The sequence below is a fragment of the Megalobrama amblycephala genome, linkage group LG17 (assembly GCF_018812025.1).
Source record: "Megalobrama amblycephala isolate DHTTF-2021 linkage group LG17, ASM1881202v1, whole genome shotgun sequence".
Lineage (NCBI taxonomy): Eukaryota > Metazoa > Chordata > Actinopteri > Cypriniformes > Xenocyprididae > Megalobrama > Megalobrama amblycephala.
In genome coordinates, this window is record NC_063060.1 from 36,420,049 (window position 1) to 36,436,932 (window position 16,884).

Sequence of the window (16,884 nt, forward strand, 5' to 3'; positions counted from 1 at the left end):
CTAAAGTAGCAATGTAATCTGATTAAAGTTAATTAAATATATATGCAAACAACATGTATAACAATAATATTTTCTCTTATAGTAAAGTAGATTGTGGCGACCAGGGTGGGCGAGAGCCGTGAGGGAACGGCGCGAGGCCGGTGGCGCGAGAGTTAACGAGCTACACCTGGGAGGCGCACCGGCCTTGAGTCTCTCACGGAGGAGCTTCGGGAGCATAAAAGGAGGAGCGACGACCGTGAAGGACGAGAGAGGACCAGACCTGGATATTATTTTATGTTTTATTATGTTTGTGTGGCCGGCAGACGTCCGCGAGGGTCTGCCGGCATTACTTTCGTTTTGTTCTTTGTTTATTTTGAATTAAAGTTTTGTTGAACGTTCGCTGGTTCCCGCCTCCTCCTTCCCGTATATACGAACTGTGACATAGATGTTTTACCAGTGCCTTATTCTTTTTGGAGGGCTCTTAAAAGCATGAAATTGTATATTTATTTTATAATTTTATTTAAATTGTATTTAATCAATTTATATTTTCCACTGTCTGTTGCCTTTGACACCACAGCTTAGAATATTTGCTAATGGACTATTATAGTATTTATTTTTTATTATTATTTTGAATTAGCCTTTTTTTTTCCCATTTTAATTTCAGATTAAGTTTTAGTGATTTTGTTATGTGCTTTTGTCATTTTTTTTTATATTTCTATTTATCTTTAATTTATTTTTATTTCAATTTTAGTAATTTTAGTATTTCAATTTAAGGCAACATTTCTAATTCTCATTTAATTTGTTAAAAAGTTTTACATGTATTTATATTTATTTTATTTCAGCTTTAATTGAATTAACAAAACGTTTTTTAGTAGTTTTAGTTAAAGGATTAGTTCACTTTCAAAAGAAAATTACCCCAAGATTTACCATCCTAGGTGTATATGACTTTCTTCTCTCTGATGAACACAATCAGAGTTATATTAAGAAATATCCTGACGCATCTAAGCTTTATAATGGCAGTGAACGGGACCAACGAGTATAAAGCTCAAGAATGTACATCCATCCATCATAAACGTACTCCACACGGCTCCGGGGGGTTAAGCGAAGAGACGTGTTTGAGTAAGAAAAATATCCATATTTAACAAGTTATAAAGTAAATTATCTAGCTTCTGCCAGACCGCCTTCCGTATTCAACTTACGAAGAAAGTGTAAAACTCTCGCAGTTCAAAACGCTTACACTACGTTCTACGCCTTCCGTATTCAACCTATGAAAAAAGTTTAACTGGCACAACGTCAGTTACGCTTTCTTCCCAAGTTGGTCTGGCGGAAGCTAGATATTTTACTTTATAACTTGTTAAATATGGATATTTTTCTTACACAAACACATCGCTTCACTTCAGAAGGCCTTTATTAACCCCCTGGAGCCGTGTGGAGCATGTTTATGATGGATGGATGTACATTCTTCAGCTTTATACTTGTTGGTCCCGTTCACTGGCATTATAAAACTTGGATATTTATTCAGGATATTTATTAATATAACTCAGATTGTGTTCATAAGAAAGAAGAAAGTCATATACACCTAGGATGGCTTGAGGTTGAGTAAAGCTTGGGCTAATTTTCATTTGAAAGTGAACTAATCCTTTGTTGTTTTTTGCATTTCAGTCTAGTGATGCTAGTTGCACAGAAAGTTCTTGAGTCATTCAAAAGAGAATAAGGCAAGTTTTAGGGGTGATATTCATCTTTCAGCTTTCACTGCAAATTTAGATTGAAGGCCCGTCCTAGAAGGAAAATGTGCCTGCAGGTGAGAAAATTTTGAGATTTAACAGACAACCGACGCCATACCTTGCCACTGCGACAAGTTACAGCTTATTCTTTCTCTATAGATTGTCTTTTTTTGCACTGCCCTCCCTCACTGACGTGTATTTAAACCGAGCATTAGTCTCTCGCTCTGCCTGCATTCTCTGCTCGGTTCAGACTCTGATCCTTCAGCACTCATCCATAGCTGTTCACCATGTCTTTGTCTCTATCCTTGGCCTCTTCCAGGATGTCTGGGGGATATGGAGGTTTTGGTGCAAGTAGTGGAGCAAGATTGGGTCTGGGGCTAGGGGGTGGTGCTGGTTTAGGTGGAGGTCTTGGCCTGGGTGGAGGTCTGGGCTTTGGAGCCGGTGGAGGTCTTGGCCTGGGTGGAGGGCTGGGCTTTGGAGCCGGTGGAGGTCTTGGCCTTGGTGGAGGTGCTGGAGCTGGTGCAGGATTGGCACTTGGAGGTGGTGGTGGTGCACTGGTTGCCAGTCCTGCATTCGCTATGGGTCGCGCCATTGCTGCAGGTGGACTCGGTGCAAGTGCCGCGCTCGCCTCCGGTTCAGCATCAGGCTCTGCCATGGCCCCAATACTTTCCAGAGCAGCTGAGAAGCACACACTCTCTGGGCTGAATGACCGCTTTTCCACATACATGGCCAAAGTACGGGCGCTGCAGCAGGAGAACGCAGCTCTGGAGGCCAAGCTGTCCCAGCTGACTGGGGGGACGGATGTGTCCCAAGAGTCATCTGTGACTGCCACAGTAGAGTATGAGGCCCAGCTGAGCGAATATCGCAACACATTGGAAACTCTCACCATTGACACTGTCAAACTGGAGATCGAGCTGGACAATGTCCGTGGAACTGCCCATGAGCTGAAGGCTAAGTGAGTGTTTCCTTTTTCAATGACATTTAATCGCATAGTTGTTTTTTTAATGCTTAATGTTATTCATACAGTTGAAATACGCATATTGTCAATAAATAACATTGTTATTTTTTGGATTTTCATTAAGGCTTGACTTCGAACAAGGGGTGAAGTTTCAGCTTGAGTCTGATATTGCTGCAATGAAAAAGGTGAGCAGGATGACATTCAGTCACAGAATGTATATCCAAACTGATCTGTTATTGACTTAAAATTTAACTTCTTGTTCGTAGACAACAAAAATTTTAAACACACATGCCTGTATCCCTTTTCAGGACATTGAATTGGCCTCTGACTTAAGAATTGATTTGGATGCCAAATTCTCCAGCCTGAAAAATGAACTGGACTTTGTCAGCAAAACACAAGAGGAGGTACGTTTTCCGTCAATTAAAGTCTGAAATGCAAACATGCAAGGAATAATCAAGATAATTGATTTTTTTATTTTAAAAAAGCTAATATATTTATTTTGTTTTAATTGTTTTAACTTACAAATATAAAAAAGAAGCTGAATTTATTTGATCAAAAATACAGTAAAAACATACTGTGAAATTTTGTAACAATTTAAAATAACTGTTTGGATTTAAATATATATTAAAATGTAATTTATTCCTGTGAAGACAAAGCTGAATTTTCAGCATCATTACTCCAGTCTTCAGTGTCACGTGATCCTTCTAAGATGCTGATTTATTTCTCAAGAAACATTTCTTGTTATTATCAGTTGAAAATAATTGTGCTGCTTAATATTTTTTTGTGGAAACCATGATACATATTTTTCAGGAACTTTTAAACAAATAGAAAGCTAACAGCATTTATTTTAAATAAAGTTAATTTAACGCATCCTAGCTAAATACAAGTATTAATTTCTCTCTCTGTGTTATGTTTATCACTGTAGGAATTGTCATCTCTGCAATCTAAACTGGGCACAACAACAATGGACACTTCAGTCTCAATGATTGAGGTAGACACCGGGAAGTCCTTTGACATCTCTGTAGCACTCAACAAGATGCGAATGGAATATGAGAAATCTGTGCAGCAACACAGAGAGGAGGCTGAGGCTTACTACAAACTCAAGGTCTGCACACAAGAAGTCGCTCACATATTTCGATAATTTTGGCATTCCAACTAATAGATCTTATTCATGAATCTTATACTATATACTCATGAATCTAGATGGATGAGATGCAGACGACCAATGCCAAAAATACAGAAGCTGTGTCATCGACTAAAGTTGAGATAACAGCAGCCAGGAAAGAGCTGCAGACGCTGAATTTAGAGCTGCAAGGGCTTGCGGCTGCGGTAAGTGTTAGACTTATTAAATCATGCACTTTCGGTACAAAAATAAAGAATGTGTGATGTTGAAAAGAAATGCAATTTAATCAACCAATGAGCATGAGGAAAGTATTCTTAGGGCTGTTCAGATAGTAAAGTTGCTCAACAGTAACAGGTCCCTTGAGAAACAGGGTTTGTCAGCAGTGTGAAATGCTTCAGCGCAGGTTCTCAGCATATAATAAACATCTCTTGAATAAATCACAGCTGTCTGAGACAGGAAACAGATGACATAGGAAGTGGTTTATTGATCTCAGCCGTTTCGAATTGGCAGCAAAAGCCCCAATGCCACAAGTGAAGTTGCAATGCTGCAAAAGAACCAGTTTCCCAAACAACTCTGACACTTCAAGAGTTTTCTGACATCATTTACAATAAATTTGATGTCTGAGAACATGAGATATCAAAATGTGCTGAAGAATTAGGTGTTTTTGGGCTCTTATGGTAAAGATGTGCAATTATTCTATGAAAAGACAATGAAACCAATCTGAACCAAAAACAAAAAAACAAAAAACAAACAAACAAACAAAAAACACTAAAGCCCATTCACACCAAGGACGATAAATGTAATGATAACAAACTAAAACTAAATCAAAACTATAACGTTTTAATAATTTTTTCTAATTCTGTGAGAATAGTGGTCCACCACATAACTATATCAATAACGATACAGATGAACGATATCAGTGGAATCAGAGATTTTTTTTCCCAGCCTGATAAACAAAAACTACTGACAGCCAATCAGAATTGAGCATTTAAAGCGACAGACAACAAAACTGCAGCTTGCACATAATAATAAACAACATGTTATCTTCCATTGGTGTGGAAACTAATATTTTAATAGTTATCTTTATAAGTTATCATTCTTGTGAACAGGCCTTTAGGCACCATTTACAATAGTGTGTTTTTGTTTTTAACCCCTTAAGCCCTGAGGGTATTTTTCAGATTTTTTTTTTTTCTGAGTGACACACAAAGAAGTAAAGACTCGTAAATATGTCCAAAACTATAGCAAAGAGAGTCAAAAGGTTGGTATCGTTTGAAAGGAAACTTTTTATATTTTAAATTTAAATTTGGACATTCTCATGCTGATAAACTGCAAATAAACAACAAAAAAAAAAAAAAAAAAAAAAGTGGAAAAATGGGAAAATTTACATATATTTCTAATTTAATTAAAATGGAATATCTCATGAAGGAAATGAAGTAGCAGGTTCATTCTTTTTGGTGATGTCCCTCTATATGTGAGCTGTATCTGGGTTTGTGGTGATTGCAAGTAATAGCATAGTTAGGCATTTGAAATTTTTTTGTTGTCTTAGTGACGTGCACAAAAATAATGACTCAAAACTTCAAATCTCTAGCAAGGAGAGTCAAAAGGTTGGTATTGTTTGAAAGAAAACTTTTTTTTTGACATTCTCATGCTGAAAAACTGCTGATAAAGACAAAAAATAAAAGTTTGCTCAAGGGAAATGTTACATATATTTCATATTGGTGATGTTCCTCTATATGTGAGCTGTATCTGAGTCAAATTTCGCGCTGATCCCATAAAGAAATCAAAAGTTACAGCATTTGGAACCAAGGTAGCCTTTTTGTTTATCCATTGGCGCCCCCGATGGGCATTTTTAAAATCGCTATTTCACGTGATCGGCTTATGTTGATCTTGGACTCATTTCAGTTGGGAGAAATCACTGTAAGTAATGATGTGCCATTTTCTACAATCTATGCAAGTTATAAGCTAAAATGCCAAGTGATAGCTACATTTTAGTTTTAGTTAGCATCTGCGCCTGCGGGGTTTTTTGTGTCATAACTGCGTGATCAATATCTCGTGATCATCTTACTGGATTATGCCGATGTTGGACTCATTTTAATCGTGGGTATCTGCTGTAAATAATGATGTCCAATTTTCCACAATCAGAGCATGTTTCGTGACATAACTGCTCCATCGGTTTATTATTTACATATGGGTCTTGCGGGGCTGCATGTACAAAAACCTGCTCAAGTTCAGTCAAAGCCCAAAACAATTATACTCGTTGTATTCTACTCCGTGAGACCTTTCAAAGGACATATAACACATGATTATCTGAGCTGTATGATGCTTTTGACACATTGGAGTACATAGTAAAAAAAAAATTATTTTTTCAGCAAATAACTCAGCAGTAATCAGGAGTTAATCAAATTGGCTACATTCATTGTAAAATTCAGACTCTAAGCTTTCAAATGACACCTATTTTGTGATTATCTTTATGATAAATATGATTATTATTTTTTTTATAGCTAGGTGGCGCCTGTGGGCGGTACACTCTGTTTAAGAGCGACAACTCAGCACTCCTTAAAGGGCCTCTATGTAATAATGACACCTAGTGTTCAAAATAGGTACTGCTGTCCAAATTCAAAATATTGTTTGGCCCGCCCCACTCGTTCAAAGACGCGGTTGCCAGCAACAATAGGGAGCGCAATTCACAATGAAAGCTGATGAGTTGATTTATCTGTTTTAATATGCTGTTGTTCATAGAGATATTTAGATGGATGCAGAGGCTGCGACAACTGCGATTCTCTGACCAGTTTGTTTGCTGGTTTCCATGGCTACAATACGGTGTTTTCCGCCAACTGGCAACCTGTGATGTCGAAATACTATTGGATAAACTGGCAGCACATGTTTCACACAGACCAAAACAAAAACAGACATTCCTACACGGAACGCATATTTTCAAAGTAGAATGTCTGGCTGTAGCATTGTTTTTCTGAGAAACAAGTAGGTGAACTCAGTATGTTTCCTAAATATCTGCAAACATATCGGGGTATTTTTATGCTTTATTAAAGTAAAAATCTTACATAGAGCCCCTTTAAGAATTGAACAAAATGGTTGGATGCATTAAAAAGCTTTCTAAGCTTTAAAATGATGCCTATTTTGAGTTATTCCTGTCAGTGGTAGTAATTTGATTATGATTTTTTTCCCGCCGGCGGGACATTTCGGGCTTAAGGGGTTAACCATGGCAAAAACTTATGCATTTTATGTACACCTGTCGTTTACACTATGCCAACTAAAATACTGATACTTTGGAAAACACTGCAGACCCCATTTTTGGGTATGTTTTCATGACAACGATTTGCTTAAAACTGAGAAGTTTTTCGTTTGGTGTCATGTATGCGGAAAACTCAATGTCAAAACGATACCCATTCATACGAATCTGTGAAAATTACTAAAAACACTGTATTCTGCTGGCAGGCCATTAGATGGCGTTGAAACACTATAGACTGAACGTGTAATGCCGCATGTGCATGACATAATCGTTTTCACAGATTCATGTTTTTGTTTACCTGGAGGGTCCGTGTACGTTTTGATAGTTTGTTTTCCAATTTGAAATGAAATAGGCAGAAACGAGAAAACGGTCGTTTCCCGTTTTTTCGTTTGTTAAAAAAAACGGAAAAACGAGATTTTGACTCGATTTTCGTTTTTTTCGGGTCACGGATAGAAAACGGAAACACGACTTCAAAACTCGTTTTCCACATGTGGGCGGTCATTACACGCCCCTTTCAGCCGATTGGTCTATCAAATCTGAGCCAATGACGTCATCTTCAGTTCGTTCAACAAAATAATAGTCCTCAGTAGATGTCATAAATCGGCTTTCTTATGTGCAACCTAACGCGTATTTCACAGAAATATGTTTGCACAGATAAAAAGTTTAAAAAACCTACAGTAAATTTAATTAAGTCTGTTTTTAAGCTGTCATTGTGTTTTTAAAATGTAAAATGTAAATGCCTCTACATCCATTACCAAGCGCATGACATCCTTTGGGCTACTACCACCGATCAATAGGCTATACATAATGATAGACTATTCTCTATTATAGATCAGTGGCTACTGCACTCTATACTCTATACTCTATACTCACTCTATACTGCACTTTTTTTCTTATTTTAATGTTTTGTTTACATTTTATACATTTAAATTCAATCATTTAGCAGACGCATTCCTTGCAGTAGACTATGCAGTCATATTAGAAAATAGGCTATCCACTAGGTGGCAACACCATAACGTTATCACCATCGGGGGGCTTTTTAGTTTTCCTTAGCTTATAAATGGCCGTGCTGATTTTATCTCTTAAATTAAACACTTTTATGAACACAGTGAACATTATTATATGTCACAGTTTACTTGCTATCCTCACTTTTTCTGTCTTTCCTTCGCTTTTGAATGAATTAGCTATAAATGGCCCTGAACATTTTACTTTCAATTTCGATTTAACGGCTATTGGCGATTCTCCAGTAGGAGTAAAATCTTTGCGTGGCAGGGGGAGCTGCCACTGGACCTGCCACGGTTATGCGCGCCTGCCTCGGGACCTGCCACGGTTATGCGCGCCTGCCCCGCGTTCTGCCACGGTTATATGCGCCTGCCTCGGGATCTGCCACGGTTATATGCGCCTGCCTCGGGACCTGCCACGGTTATGCGCGCCTGCCTCGGGACCTGCCACGGTTATATGCGCCTGCCTCGGGACCTGCCACGGTTATGCGCGCCTGCCCCGCGACCTGCCACGGTTATGCGCGCCTGCCCCGCGACCTGCCACGGTTATATGCGCCTGCCTCGGGATCTGCCACGGTTATATGCGCCTGCCTCGGGACCTGCCACGGTTATGCGCGCCTGCCTCGGGACCTGCCACGGTTATATGCGCCTGCCTCGGGACCTGCCACGGTTATGCGCGCCTGCCCCGCGACCTGCCACGGTTATATGCGCCTGCCTCGGGACCTGCCACCGTTATATGCGCCTGCCTCGGGACCTGCCAATGTACCTACAATCCTGCTCTTATGTACCTACTTATCATTTTAACTTATATTTTATTCGCTCTTTTTGCCCAGTGCGTCGCGTTGCTCTTACTAAGCGTCGCGCCTGCCTCAAGATCTCTCACTGTTTACAGCTACCAAACACTCCGATTGACACATGAAAGCAAGATAAATAAGAGCAGGATTGCACTATTTGTCATCTCATATTTCATTCGCTCTTTTTGTCCATAATGGAGCGCGTCTCGTGGCTCCTACTAGCGTCGCGCCTGCCTCAAGATCTCTCACTGTTTACAGCTACCAAACACTCCGATTAATGCATGAAAGCAAACGGATACATAAATAAGCGCAGGATTGCAATATTTATCATCTAAACTCATATTTTATTTGCTATTTTTGTCCATAATGGAGCGCGTCTCGTGGCTTTTACTAGCGTCGCGCCTGCCACAGCTTAGCGTCGCGCCTGCCTCAAGATCTCTCACTGTTTACAGCTACCAAACACTCCGATTGACACATGAAAGCAAACGGATACATAAATAAGCGCAGGATTGCAATATTTATCATCTTAACTCATATTGCATTCGCTCTTTTTGTCCATAATGGAGCGCGTCTCGTGGCTTCTACTAGCGTCGCGCCTGCCACAAGATCTCTCACTGTTTACAGCTACCACCAGACACTGCGATTGACACATGAAAGCATAAATAAGAGCAGGATTGCACTATTTGCGGTTATATATATAGGCTATATATACCCATTATTACTCCAACCATTATTTTAAGTTGTAATAATATTTGACAATAGTAGTTTTTTTCTGAATTTTTGATTAAATAAATGCAGGCTTAATGGGCATAAAATACTTATTTCAAAAACATTACAAATAGCAATTCGTCTAAACTTTTGACCAGCACTGTAAATATTTATACATATATAGCAATATATTTATAAAATGTATGTAAATAACACTTATTTCTAATCTTAGAAATGCATGCAAATTGCAATAGGGCACTTTTTGGAAGTTTTATCACAACAAATTGTTGGTGAAATACCGAAACCCTAATAAACATTCTTTTTATATAGGCCTACATGTATTGCATTTTTGTGTAATTTTATTATTATTATTATTATTGTAGGTTACTGTTGTATAACTTGGTTGCAAAGCTACTTTCATTGTGTATTTCAGATTAATGAACCTGGCCTCACAAAATAGGTAACAATGTCATCATTTACATTGAAATGTATTGTCAAATCTTGACTAAACGTTAGATTTTAATAACAAAATAGGCCTTTAAAATAAGAACTTGTTTTCCAAGTCATCTTTTATTACGAAGTAGTTACTTAAAAAATATATAACTGTAACGGGTCACGTGACAGGTATACGGTGGTAGGCTATACGAGTGAGAGGCGCAAGGCAGATGCATACAGCTGTGACGGTTCGAGTGACAGGGGCGCGTATATCTGTGGCTTGCCATATATATCTGTGGCAGGTCGCGGGGCAGGCGCATATAGCCGTGGCAGGTCGCGGGGCAGGCGCATATAACCGTGGCAGGTCGCGGGGAAGGCGCGCATAACCGTGGCAGGTCCCGAGGCAGGCGCATATAGCCGTGGCAGGTCCCGAGGCAGGCGCATATAACCGTGGCAGGTCCCGAGGCAGGCGCATATAGCCGTGGCAGGTCCCGAGGCAGGCGCATATAACCGTGGCAGGTCGCGGGGCAGGCGCGCATAACCGTGACAGGTCCAGTGGCAGGCGCATATAGCCGTGGCAGGTCCCGAGGCAGGCGCACATAACCGTGGCAGGTCTAGTGGCAGCTCTCCCTGCCACGCAAAGATTTTACTCCCTCTCCGATTCTGCGTCAATTGCTTTAGTGGACAACAGCAAAACAAAAACTCTCGTATATTAAACATAGAACTTTTATTATCTTTGTAATTATTTTATTATCTTTTATCATCTTTGTAATTATTTTATTTTGTAAATATTCGTGGCTTAAACAGCGGGAAAATTTACTGTATGCAGTTCTGTGGATGTTTTGAAAAACTTAAACTAAACGAAAATTATTGTTGCTTTGTCAATATAATTTCTGTTTTTTCCCCCTGACTTTTTAACTGATGTGATCATCGTTTCATTAATTAAATTAGAATTAAACGAAATTTGATAAATGTCTGTGAATCATTAAAAAATCCCAGGGGTTTAGTTTTAGCCTACATGAACAAATAGCAGAATAAACAACAGAACATGAGGATTCATCATCATCACGCAGGTGCCGCGCTTCTGTGAATGGAGAACAAAGGATTCAATTATATAAAAGGAATAAATAGCCTATGTCTATGCGCGAAATTTATTTCACTTAAGTAATTAACATATTACCAAAATGAAAGGGGAAAAAATGCGACAATATGAGTGTCGGTTCATTTTTGAGTTCACAGAAAGGAAACCGAGACGGCAGAAAATGTCTTTGTTTATTTTACGAGCAATGTTTTGTTTTTATTGTGAGTACAAAAATAATAGGCCTATTTAACCCTTCACAGATTCGAATGGTGTTACATATATTTGACCATAAATGTCTGAGTATTTTAAGTTGTTTCGGCTTTTAGGATAAGAAAATTCAAGTGAACGCGTCGGCGCCTCACGCGCAACATCATTTTTAGTAACTTGACATCACAGCCTGTTAACTGTCAAAATAACATACATTCAACCAAATATATAAAAAGTTATACTGCTCATTTTAAGTAGTCTGTGTAGGCTACAATAAAAGCGTTTAAATAATAAATATAGTTTAGCCTCCAAATCGTGAATATTGAAACATTTGGATTTGTGTCAAATTAGAGAGGTAGTTATAACGCCGGTTTCCGTTTCAATTCAGCTTTAAATTAATTCGTTTTGGCTTAACATTTATATATTATTAAAATATATATAATATTATTATATATTATTAAAATATATTATAACTGAAATAGCTATGTAGCTGTAATTTTGATCTTTAATGTTTGATCTTTACATATTCCCTCAATCTTTTAACCAAAGGGTTATTAACATTAGCCTATATCAGCAGGCAATGTTAGGCTATATAAAATAAATAAATAAAGAGAGATGAGCTATTGTTCGTTTTTCAAAATTGCTTACACTACTTATTTATTGTGATTTATTGTATTTATTCAAAATAGAATAAAATAAAAACTATAGTTTTTTTTTTTTTTTTTTTTTTTTTTTTTTTTAAATCTGTGCTTTTCATCCGCTCCTCTATGTGGGTGCAGTTTCACTATGCATATTAAACTACAAACAGCATTACAACAGTCTGTGTGCTGATTAACATTTCTGAAATAAATATTTCTGTGAAATACGCGTTAGTTTGCACAGAAGAAAGCCGATTTATGACATCTACTGATATAGCGGCAGAGGACTGTTATTTTGTTGAACGAACTGAAAATGACGTCACTGGCTCAGATTTGATTGACCAATCGGCTGAAAGGGGCGTGTAATGACCGCCCACATGTGGAAAACGAGTTTTGAAGTCGTGTTTCCGTTTTCTATCCGTGACCCGAAAAAAACGAAAATCGAGTCAAAATCTCGTTTTTCCGTTTTTTTTAACAAACGAAAAAACGGGAAACGACCGTTTTCTCGTTTCTGCCTATTTCATTTCAAATTGGAAAACAAACTATCAAAACGTACACGGACCCTGGAGACCGTTTACAAAAACTTGCACTTTGAAACCCGTTTTCAAAAGTTTGCATTTTCAGACCACCAATACGCCGTTGTCGTGAAAATGAATGGCCAAAACGCATAAAAAGTTTTCCGTTTTTAGTTGCAAATGGTGTTGTGTAAATGGCCACTTATGTTTGAAAATGCCGATGTTGGGTTTTTAGTATAAATAGACCAAAACGGAGACTTTTGCAAACGATTTGAAACAAATTTTTGAAAACAGGTTTAAAAGTGCAAGTTTTTTAAAAACGGTCTCCGTCTAAATAACAAAAACGCGAATCTGTGAAAACAATGACGTCATGCATATGTGCATTACACGTTCAGTCTATAGTGTTTCATTGACATCTAATGGCCAGCCAGAAGAATACAACGTTTTTAGTCATTTTCACGGATTCGTATGAATGGGGATCATTTTGACAATGGTGTCGTCTGTTGTTTATCTTTTCAGAACATGAGTCTGGAGCAGAGTTTAGCTGAAGCCCAGGCCCAGTCTAGTGTGGGTGTTGCTGAGTATCAGGCACAGATTGCTAGCCTCACATCGGCTATAGAGGTGGCTAAAGCAGACCTTCACAAACAGATCCTGGCCTACCAAGAGCTGCTGGACATCAAACTAGCCCTGGATGTTGAGATCTCCACCTACAGAAAACTACTGGAAGGAGACGACTTCAAGTAAATGTCATAATCATATGGGTAGTTGATATATAACATGGTCGTGATTAATTCAACATCAGGATCTTAGGTTAAAATGTACATATATGTACAGAACAAGGAAAAGTGTCTATTAAGGTCAAGTTTTTCCACCATAATCACCTTTTTGCCAGTTCATTTTAACTGGCAGTGATGGTCTGTAAAATACAAGTATTCCATGTAGTTGCTTGGTTTGTATCATAAATAAATTGGAAAGTGATAGCATAACATAACATAGGACTCTTCTAAAAATGTTAGAAATGTCAAGTCATCTACAGTTTTGGGTGATAAATATAAAGGGATTTCGATGATCTTTCATTCTTTTTCATTCGTACTGTTTAACTTTCAGAGTGCCTGAGTTCACAGAGTCATCCTACACTTTTTCAGGTGAGATCTGCTTTTGCAAGTTTCAATACCTTTGATTAAATGGAAACCAAAAGCTAGTGCAAGTTTAACAAATCGCAACGACCCACAGCAACAATGGTATCAGAAGCATTAGGGACAGTCATCAGGGAGTTTCCAAACTACCTTGGAAAGCATCTGTGGTCAGACGGTTGAGTCTTATTGAGTGTTTTCTTGGTTACCGTTAACAAAACTGTTATATTTATGAGCATGCATTGCATGACTGCTCAAACCGGCAGAATGTTAGTACATGTATGAGTTTACTATGACTATGGTAATGATGACAAAGAAAGATCTCCTTGCTATCTGAGATAAGAGAGAGATAGATTTCAAAACTCTGTCATCATTTACACATCCTCATGTCATTCCAAACCCATATGACGTTCTTTATTCTGTGTAATAGAAAAGGAATTTTTTTAGTTCAGGTTTTCAAAGGTGTGGTAAAAGGAGTCAAATATACGTCTGTATTCACTAATAATCTTCCCCTTTAATGAGCTGTTAACAGCATCATTGCTTTAGTGAGAACAAGATCTGTCCGATTTGTGAGTCAGTCATTTAGACAGGTTTGTAAACTGGATCCAATTAAGGTAAAAGGATTATAAAAATAATAATTTATGGCTGCATTATGGCATCAAGTCATATGGACAGTTACATGTCCTGATTTTGCCAAGTTAAAGGGATAGTTCACCCAAAAATGAAAATTCTGTCATCATTTACTCCCCCTCAAGTTGTTCCATACCTATGTGAATTTCTGTGTTCTGCTGAGCACAAAAGAAGATATTTGGAAGAATGTTTATAACCAAGCAGATCTCGCCCCCCATTGACTACCATAGTATCTTTTTCCTACTATGGTAGTCAATTGGGGGGCAAAATCTGCTTGGTTACAAACAATCTTCCAAATATCCCTTTAAGGGAAAATCACACTGAACATGATCATTCGGCACAAATGTTCATTGTGATGGCTTTTTTGAAAACAATAGATCTCTATGGAGCTATTTACATCGGGCACGAATAATCGCATTTGCATTGCGGAAAAAAAAAAGCGAGATTTTTTTTTCGTCCAGTGTGCCGAATTTTTCCCCGCCGCTAGGCGAAGAACTGGACCGTCCAATTAGATTTGAGCTTAGCAGCTGCTGTAGCACAAAAGGGTGAAATTGGTTTTGAAAATCAGTGTAAACACCGGTAAACACCAAAGAAAAATGGGCTATTCCGGAAGAGAGAAGATAATGAATGTTGAGTTCTTGTTATCATTAGTGTCTAAAAACAGATTAATTCTCACGTTTACTTGAATATTTCTGTATACCGAAAATCATTGATATCATTATTCACAGAATTATGCGATCTGATGAGCACTATTAGTTTTCTTCCACAGCGTTTGCTGTTTATGAGATATTTGCATAAGGAAAATGCATTGTCAGTCAGCGCCACCTAGCGTGCAGGAATGAATTAGCCAAAGGCGATCTATCATTTCACGTGTGAAATCTCTGTTCGTCAGCGATTTGCCTTGCTTTATCGCATCATGTTCAGTATGAATGGAAGACGTGTTCATGGGTCAACATATTTTGTTGATCCTGGAACAACATTCCTGTCTGAAAATTAGTCCTCTTAACCCTATTCTTATCCCTCAAATTAACCCAACCCAACCCATAAGTTACAAATGAACACGGAAACACCTAATGCTGGCTGTAAGCCTAAACATGACATAAACTTGTCCCTCAAATCTGATTGGGTGATTGGAATATTGTTCCAGGAACAACAAAGATGTTGACCCAGGAACATGTTGTACTTGGTAAAATCAGGTTCTGTGACACAGTTTATGATTTTTATTTTCTCTTTTACAGCTTGACAGCCCCAGTCCTCATTCACTTTCATTATATTTAAAGTGTGGTCCAATGCTGGTCAATTACATCACTTATGTGTTCCATGAAAAAAGGAAACTCTTATCATTTAGTAAAAACATGAGGGTGAATAAGTGGCAAAATTTTCATTTTTTGGAGAACTGTCCCTTTAACCAGCTTTGACGTCACAAAGTGGATAGGATCATTGTTCTGTTTTCCCCTTTCATACACATGATGAAGTGACACATGTTGTTGACGTCTGGCTTTTACTAGTTCAGCAAAAAGAATTATGAGGAAAACAGTGCATTCAATAACATATTGATAAAATGTAAATAGTTTTGATGATAGGCTTTTTTATTGAAAAGAAAGGTCCAGGGGCATGGGAAGGGGGGGCCCTTTCTCATCTGCACTTTTCCATCCTGTAGGGAGGGCTTTGCCACACACCAGCACCCCCCAGGACTCCCCCCATAACCCTGCCCCAAAGGACATACAAACTAGAAACATCCTGACAGGCAAGTTTTATTCTAACATGCAAAGGCAGTGTAGGACAGAAACTGCTTCAGGTTTATGAACACTGACAAATACTTCAGCTAATTATTTTCCTTTTCTGTCTCTCTCTGTTTATTACTGTGTGTCTTTATTCCATTGTCCCTGTTTCTCTACCAACAGCAGGACAAATAAAGGTCAAAGAAATTATTACAGGTACATGCGCAATCATTTCCACTCTTTGATTTTAAGTGAACTTTTATTTGTCCAGTTCATGAGTACTTGCATTCACCATGTGACTAGTATTTACCAAGTCACGGACAAAGTCAGCATGTGACTCCCCTCATCTTTTCTACACAGAGACATCAGTCATCTCTGATGCAGATGATACTGAATCCTCTTGAATTCTGAGAGGCGTCGAGTCAATGCAGTCCTGATGAATGCAGACCCCTGGCCCAAATGTGTGGATTCCCATTCGCTCTTTCTTCAATAAAGCTGCATTTATGATGAAATCTATACGTGTTTTGTTTTTCTCAATATAATATATAATTCTAAGGCATTCAGTATCATCAGTTTACTGCAAAAAAAAGTCTCATGAAAAATTGTATAATTGTTTTGTTTATTTACTCACTTAAAATTAATGCCAGATTGACTAGTACGTACAAGCATACATTTGTTCTTTGAATGAAAGAACATCTCAATTAGGGTGACAATATAAAACTTGAACAAGTATGTAGCTATACTAAACAAAAGCACCTTAATTTACATAACTGAGTCGAATACATAGTACAGGGACTCGATTATTTTTGCGAATCTGTTCATTTAAAGGCACAATACAGGTGCTGGTCATATAATTAGAATATCATCAAAAAGTTGATCTATTTCACTAATTCCAATCAAAAAGTAAAACTTGTATATTATATTCATTCATTACACACAGACTGATATATTTCAAATGTTTATTTCTTTTAATTTTGATGATTATAACTG

General features: G+C 38.0%; 1 protein-coding gene across 3 annotated transcripts; it reads left to right on the forward strand.

The window, feature by feature from the left end:
• The first annotated feature begins 1,919 nt into the window (after positions 1-1,919).
• On the forward strand, positions 1,920-16,406 carry zgc:136930 (uncharacterized protein LOC563946 homolog). Of its 3 annotated transcripts, XM_048164505.1 has the most exons (10): positions 1,920-2,658; positions 2,786-2,846; positions 2,970-3,065; positions 3,587-3,766; positions 3,865-3,990; positions 12,930-13,150; positions 13,518-13,555; positions 15,834-15,920; positions 16,078-16,110; positions 16,255-16,406. In XM_048164505.1, the coding sequence occupies exons 1-10, from the start codon at positions 1,991-1,993 to the stop codon at positions 16,296-16,298; spliced, it is 1,554 nt and encodes a 517-aa protein (XP_048020462.1). In that variant the 5' UTR covers positions 1,920-1,990; the 3' UTR covers positions 16,299-16,406. The 3 variants fall into 3 exon arrangements, with proteins under 3 accessions (XP_048020462.1, XP_048020464.1, XP_048020463.1); XM_048164507.1 differs by lacking the exon at positions 15,834-15,920 and having other exon boundaries at positions 16,081-16,110; XM_048164506.1 differs by lacking the exon at positions 15,834-15,920 and having other exon boundaries at positions 1,921-2,658.
• The last annotated feature ends 478 nt before the right edge of the window (positions 16,407-16,884 follow it).